Source organism: Amaranthus tricolor, chromosome 4, assembly GCF_026212465.1.
Source record: "Amaranthus tricolor cultivar Red isolate AtriRed21 chromosome 4, ASM2621246v1, whole genome shotgun sequence".
Taxonomy (NCBI): domain Eukaryota; kingdom Viridiplantae; phylum Streptophyta; class Magnoliopsida; order Caryophyllales; family Amaranthaceae; genus Amaranthus; species Amaranthus tricolor.
Window position 1 is genome coordinate 26,410,913 of NC_080050.1, and position 7,277 is coordinate 26,418,189.

Consider the following 7,277-nt stretch of genomic DNA (forward strand, 5'->3'; position numbering starts at 1 on the left):
TAGAACGTAAAAACACTTGTCTAAATACATAATTAAAAATCAAATATAAAAGATTAAATGAGAAACATTATATTATAAATAAATTAAGAAATAAATTAAGAAATCAGAAATTTAGTCTTTAGTCTTTACTGCTTTAGGATTTAGGCAAAAACGGGTTTTCAACTTTTCATTATATAATAAATAAATTAAGAAATCAGAAATTTAAAATATAAAATTTAAAATTTTAGGGTCCGGGTCGGGGTCTTCACCTTAGGACCCGGACCCAGACCCGTCAAAATTTTTTTAGATCCAGACCCGGATCCGGATCCGATGGGTCTGAAAAATTAGGACCCAGACCCTCAAAAAAGGGGCGGGTCCGGGGCGGGTCCAACAGGGTCCTGGACCCATGACCATCCCGAGTATGAGCTCATACTTTGCCATGGACGCCGGGTGGCCGATAACCCACCTAGCCTTGTCACTATGCCATGAAGTAGAGAAAAGATCCAATGAAAGAAAGTTTATTCATTGATAGAAAGCTTACACATTGATAGAACATTTACTCATAGATAGAAAATTTATTCATTGATAATAGTTTATGCTAGTGAGAAGTGCGCCCAAGTTAAGTTACCTCAAGGGAGTTACCAATCCCAAAGATAGACTATGACAACACTTACTTTAGGATTAGACAAGCTCTAATAGGTCATGTGCTGGGTAGTCTGCTAATGCCTTGGTTGAGTTGATACTACGCGCGTTTTATAAGAGTTTATGTTCTGAGAAGAAGAGTGTGAAGACTTGCGTTCTACCCGGAATACATGGGTTAAGGTTGGAAAGGACGTAACGAGATTAAGAAGTATAGGTGGATGATAAACGATTACCATTTGTGTTTGTGTCTTATGTAATCATCTTATGTTGTTGTATAACATAATGTTATCTAATAGATTGGCCTTATTATATTTGATGTTGGATACTGACGTGTGCGTGTTTGTGTTTCTGTTTGATTGTTGATAATTTTGCTATGATTGTCCTGCTATGACACATTGGCCTTTGGTATGATGTTGAGCAGCAGGAAGATCATAGACAGGCGTAGCAGGTATTAAAGTTTCTTTTGCATTGCATTGGGGGAGAGTAATGAGGGCGAAGCATAACCTGTGTCATACCATTATCTTCTGATTTTGTAGCTCTTCGTTATTTTTTGTAAACTCTAGTTTGTATACGTTTTGTTATGAGGCCTTGTATCCTCCTTTGCTTATTTGTGTTTTCCGCTGCGTAGTTTATAACATTGTATGGTTTTAAAGAGTTAAGTCATTTTAAAACGCAAGCGTTGACACTGAAACCACGATCCATACTTGACATGTTGATTTGAGAAGCCGGCGATAATCATTATCGCCGTGGTGTGAGGTTTTAAAGGCAATGATTCCTTAGATTAGTTTAATGTTTTTATTGTGTTAAATGTTCTACCACATCTTCGATTTTTAGTAGAGATGTTGCCGAAATTTCTACTCATAATTCTTAAAGTTTAATAGCATTTTATTTATAATATTTTAATATAACACTCGAATTTCCTTCCATCCTTTGTGGTTTTAGTTTTGTATAAGGGATTAGAAATTCAGGGGTGTTATTGCCAGGACACTGGCAGTTAAAAGAAGTACCCGACTAACTAAGTACCTGCTAATGAACACCCCTATCACCTATCCATTTGACTATCACTAAAAATAGTAACTAAATATATAATTCTTGATTAACATCTAATTGATTGCAGATACCTAAAAATTAAATTATTAATCACAAGAAAATTCACAAACGAAAATTCTTTTTGGTAATGTTTAAATACAACTTTACAAGCAATTTATTTTAAATTATATATTTCAATTTTAAAATCATAAAAGCAAAATGTGAAAATCAGAAAGGTTTATTTAATATTTAAATACAACTTCACAAGAAATTCATTAATTGACCAACTTTAAATTTTCAACTTAACTACTATTAAAACGAAGATAAAATTAACTTAAACTCAAAAGTAATTTTTTAATTTACCAAACAATAATTTAAGCCAATTATAAATTCACAAACGAAATTATATTTTCCAACACAACATAATGGACTCTCGACTCGTGATTAAACATCATCATTATCAACCCAATATTCCATTTGTAATGACTCTTGATTAAACATAAATTACATAATTATCTTATGATTAAACACTTAGTTGACATATACTATAATTTTTTTGATTCAGGAGTAAGCTAGAGTGCCTAGGGATGCAAACGAGGCGGGGCGGGGAGGGTATTGGAATTACCATCCCCATCCCCATCCCCGCGGCAGGTATAATTTTTTTCCCCGTCCCGATGGGTTTGTATCTAAAACCATCCTCGCCCCACCACCCATCTGGGTATCCATCCCCGTGTAATACCCATTTTTCCCGGCCCACCACCCGTCAAATCCCCGCTTAAACCCATCTGTGCCACATATTTATATTCAATCCTTGTCTCAAACAAACGCATAACCAAAGTCTCAAACAAATATACATGTCTAAAACAAAAGTATTTCAACATCAACTCAAAATCATCCAAAGTAAATCAATCTAGTACTTGAAAATAATTAGTTTTTAAAAAAAAATATAAACCAGATACCGGGTACCCAGTTTCCCAAAATTTATACATATTTTGAGACGGGTATCTTGAGGCGGGGCGGGGCGGGTATCACCTAAAACCCATCCCCGCGGTGGTATGAATTTTATATCCGTACCCGCCCCATGACCCATCAAACCGGGACCCATCCTCTCCCCGATGGGGCGGGGATGGGGCGGGTCTCCTATTAGACCGCCCCGCCTGCATCCCTAAGAGTGCCTACATACAAGAGCGTTCTTCGTTTAAGTGACAATAAATAGGCCCAAAAATAAATTAGATAATCAACAATCTACATTATATTATAGTGTTTTATGGGTGATGGCCTGCAAGATAAATTAGCTAATCAGTATTCAGCTTTCTTCCTTCAACTATTATTATCATTCAGTCTGCCAGAGCTTGAAGATGTGCAACTGTCAGCTCCTTCTGCCAGTCAAAAAATAGGAATCAGTACTCTGAAATTCTCATCTAAAAAAAGCAATGAAATAACTACACATATTACTGAATGCTAGTGTTTCATCAATCCTATTTCTTGAAAAAAATAAGTATTAAAATAACAATGCCAGATCTATAATCCCAAATGATTTGGATCAGCTCCATCAACTAATATATCAGTAACAATGGTCCTTTACATGAACTATTTTTCTATATTCATCATGATTTTTCTACCATCATGTTTTTACTCTTGTCCTCCGAGTTATCTTCGTAGAAATGTAAGTTTAGATTCTACATATCCTTTTTCACTCTTTTCCTCCAAGTTATCTTCGATCTTCCTCGCCCTCTTTTTAAGTTTTCAAAGCTCCAACATTCTATCTTTCTAACCAATTTGCTATCACTTGTCTTTGCACATGCCCAAACCATCTTAAACGATTCTCTTTCATTTTTCCTCAATATTTATGACTCATAAACCATTTCTATGACTTTGTTTCGAATTCTATCCCTCAAGGTATACTTACTCATCCATCAAAGCATTCGTATTTTTGCTACACCTATCTCGCTTTCTAAAAGACTAATAATTTGATCCATATAGTAGAACATCAGTTTAAATGTTTAATGGTTGTTTGATAAAACTTACCCTTTAACTTTAATGGCAAACATCAATCACATAATAATCCAATAGTTGCTCTCAATATTTGCCACTCACTCTTAATTCTAAGGATCACATTTTATTGCATCCTACTTCTCTAAACTATAAGCAAAAAGTATTTAAAGCATCCATTTGAAGAGATTCCTTCTCTTATATAGCACTATAGTGCCTTTAAAAAATCTACTATTTGGTCCATGGTGGGAATGTGGGATTGTTGAGTTACATCCCAAGTCCCACATCAGTGTTGACAAGAGTAATGCAAGTCCAAATTAGTATAAGGACTTTTGGAAAAGTTCCCAAAAACAAATTCATACGGGCTCAAACCAAAGCGAACAACATCATACTAATACGGATCATTTACGATTAGTAGGCCCAATAATTTACAACGAATATAGTTCACAATTTACAAACAAGAAAAATGACTATCTTTTCATCCTCTAAAAATAGAGACCAATTTTTACATATATTTGACACAGAACAATTATTTAACTAATTATAATGCACCCATAAAATGAAATTGCTGAAATTATCATGTAGACCAACTTACGATTCTACCTACGATTCGAATCGCTCACTTATTTTTGGATCGTAAAGTCGTAGAATCGTATATCAGAATTGTGATTTTAATAACCATAGTTACAATTATTTTTCAACAAGAAATAAATTAATGATATGGATGGTGGATGAAGGAGAGAACAAAAGGAGGGTATTGATGTAGATTGAGTGAGAATGGATGAAGTTATATTTGTTCGCAGTAATGATAATGAGTATGGTTTGATGTGTATCAGTGGATGAGTATGAAGGTTAATATGTTTTCTCATCAATAAAGATGCTCTTAGTTATGTGTACACCAATAGAAGCAAAGCAAACTACCAAATCTTCAAATGAGTGCTAATCTTGGTTCCTACTACTTGATTCATGCATGCACCCGAGCTAAATCATGGCACAATGGTTATTTGAAAACAAGCAAAAAAACCAAAAACAAATCTTAACGGCTCGTTTAGTTAGTCGTATTAAATAGTGGTAATGAGAATGATTTATAGTGTAAAATTTTATCAAAAGATCCATGTCATTCTTATGGTAATGAAACTTTGATCACTAAAAAGATTTTTTATTTACAAATTTCCATTACCATCTAATACTACATCTTCCAATGGTAATGCATTTGAATGAATTTTATGAAGAAAATGAGATGATTGAAGTTGAACAAACATAACCATCAAGGTAGATAAGAGATGTTCAACCAAAATTACGCTAATTTTTATTCTCATTACCATCGTTTATTACCACCTACAAAACGAGCCGTAATTGTCGACCCAATGTAGAGATACCGAGAATAAACCTCAATACCAATCCAAAACAGAGACTCATCAAAAGAACTACTATCAAAAGCCAATGTCATGAGAAAATGCTATTTTCTATAGCTTCAACACAAAAGACTTGTGAATCTTAAACCATCCGTAAGGCATCTATCAAAGACCGGCATAGGGCAAATTATCATTGGCGCCACAACATTGTTACTACATTATGAAGGTTTTTGAGGTTAATGCAATTACAACATAAGCTGATTAAATGGGTGTTTGACAAACTAATTATGATTTGGAGGGTGTTTGACAAACGGCTGATAGTTAATTATAGTTATTGATTTGAGCAGCTGATTTTATGAATTGGTTTGACCAGCTGATTTTATGAATTAATTTGACCAGCTAATTTAAACCCGATACTATAAGCAGCTTGTTCAAAAACAGCTTATTTATATCAACAAGCTGCTCAGACCACCAAACTCTCTATTTTCAAAATAAGCTTAAATTAACCAATAAGCTAATTTGTCAAACACCCCTTGATAAATGATGAAAGAGCGAAGAGCTTATACCTCGAAACAAAGTCTTGATCATAGAACCTTTGATCTCCATTCATCAACGACATAAGAACCTTTGATCTCTAAGGAGTACTTAAACTTCTTCTAGCAATGTATTTTGCACCAACCTCGCCAATTTCGTCCGCATAAGGAAGCACATATCTATGTATAAAAGCTTTATCAGACATTTTGTACACTGTACACGTACTAGGTTCCTTTTGGAGTAAATTTTTTGACATAAGAACCTTGATGATGTCCAAACGAGGCTTAATCCTAGACCCAGCGCTATAAATTAGCAATTCCGAACGCTGAATCAAAAATGTTAAATCAACACTTCCTGAACTAAGCAAAACTTCGGAGCCTAGCAATATTTTCTTCTCTGATAACGCAAACACCTGAGGTACCTTTCTAAAAACATTCACTATATCATCTTCACTATAACCCATGTCCCTAAACAGCTTCACTTTCGATTCCCATTTTTCTAAACTCATCGAATTCATTACTCGAACACCATGAATATAGATTTTCGAATGCCTCGACAATCCCATTTCGTCAACCCGCCTCGCACATTCTCTTATACTCTCTGGTTTTTGTAAGTAAAATCTAGGAAAATTAAAAAGAGTTTGCCTAATTTGCAATTGGCTAATACCACAATTTTCCAAAAACTTAATGTTAGGAACCAAACTTTTGTTCAAATCATTGCCTAAATACCAATTGCAGTTCTTTAAAACCCTAATAACATCTGAATTGGAAACACCCACAACATTTAACAACACAGAAAAGCTATCTGCAACAGCATCAACTGATCTAGGTAAGGTCAGAACACCAGGAACACAAGACAACAAATTCACCAAATCATCATTAGAAAAACCCAAATCTTTTATTCTATCAATTTTTTCCATAAATGAGTTTTTAACATCAAGAGAAAGAATTTGAGGATCACATAAGACTATTGCCTCTAACTGGGTATTTGATACACCAAGATTTTTGAAAAAACTAATCACATATTTGGGAGTTTCATACTTCTTCTGGGTGATGAAAATTGAGCTCTTTAAAGCTGTTTCTTTGGAAAAATCATGTTGGGTAATCAAGTATTTTGAGACTTCAGAAATGGAATTTCCAGTTGAATTCACAAAAGTAGAGAATAAAGAGAAAAAGGGTATAGAAGATGGAATGGTAAGATTTGAAAGTTCATGTTTAAGTGGTAAAGAAATTAGGGTTCTTCTTAATTGATGGAGAATCATTGCATTTCTCCAGGGGATATACAAGTAGTTCTTATTTAGACACAGAAATACCTAAAATGATTGAACAATGTAAAAGGGGGAAAATAGTAAAGAGACGAAGCGAAGACTTGCCTGATGATTCGTATTATCACTCAGCTTTAAGAAATTGTGGATGACCACGGCGAGCATTCATTATTAGATTTCTAAAGTGTTTAGGGTTTTTCAAACTAATGGCTAGGGATGACAATGGGTATTGAATCCGATCTGGATCTATGGATCCGTATCCGTTTTCACGGATTTGGGTCCTAAAAATATAGACCCGTTGGATCCGAGTCGGATCCGAATCCGTTTAAATTTCACGGGTCTGGATCCGGATCCGAGAAAATTACTCAGACCCGAACCCGCAGATCTGGAGGACCCGTTTTATTTTTATTTATTTTTTTTATATCAAAAATATATTAAAATACCCAGACTCCCTCCCTCACAGTCACTGCCTCACGACACGC

At 34.7% G+C, this 7,277-nt stretch overlaps 1 protein-coding gene across 1 annotated transcript; it reads right to left on the bottom strand.

Annotated features, from left to right (window-relative positions):
• Positions 1–2,090: 2,090 nt before the first annotated feature.
• On the bottom strand, positions 2,091–6,965 carry LOC130811207 (uncharacterized). Its single transcript, XM_057677409.1, has 2 exons — positions 5,564–6,965; positions 2,091–3,029 (listed from the first exon to the last, which is right to left on the bottom strand). The coding sequence occupies exon 1, from the start codon at positions 6,790–6,792 to the stop codon at positions 5,632–5,634; it is 1,161 nt and encodes a 386-aa protein (XP_057533392.1). The 5' UTR covers positions 6,793–6,965; the 3' UTR covers positions 2,091–3,029; positions 5,564–5,631.
• Between the last annotated feature and the right edge of the window lie 312 nt (positions 6,966–7,277).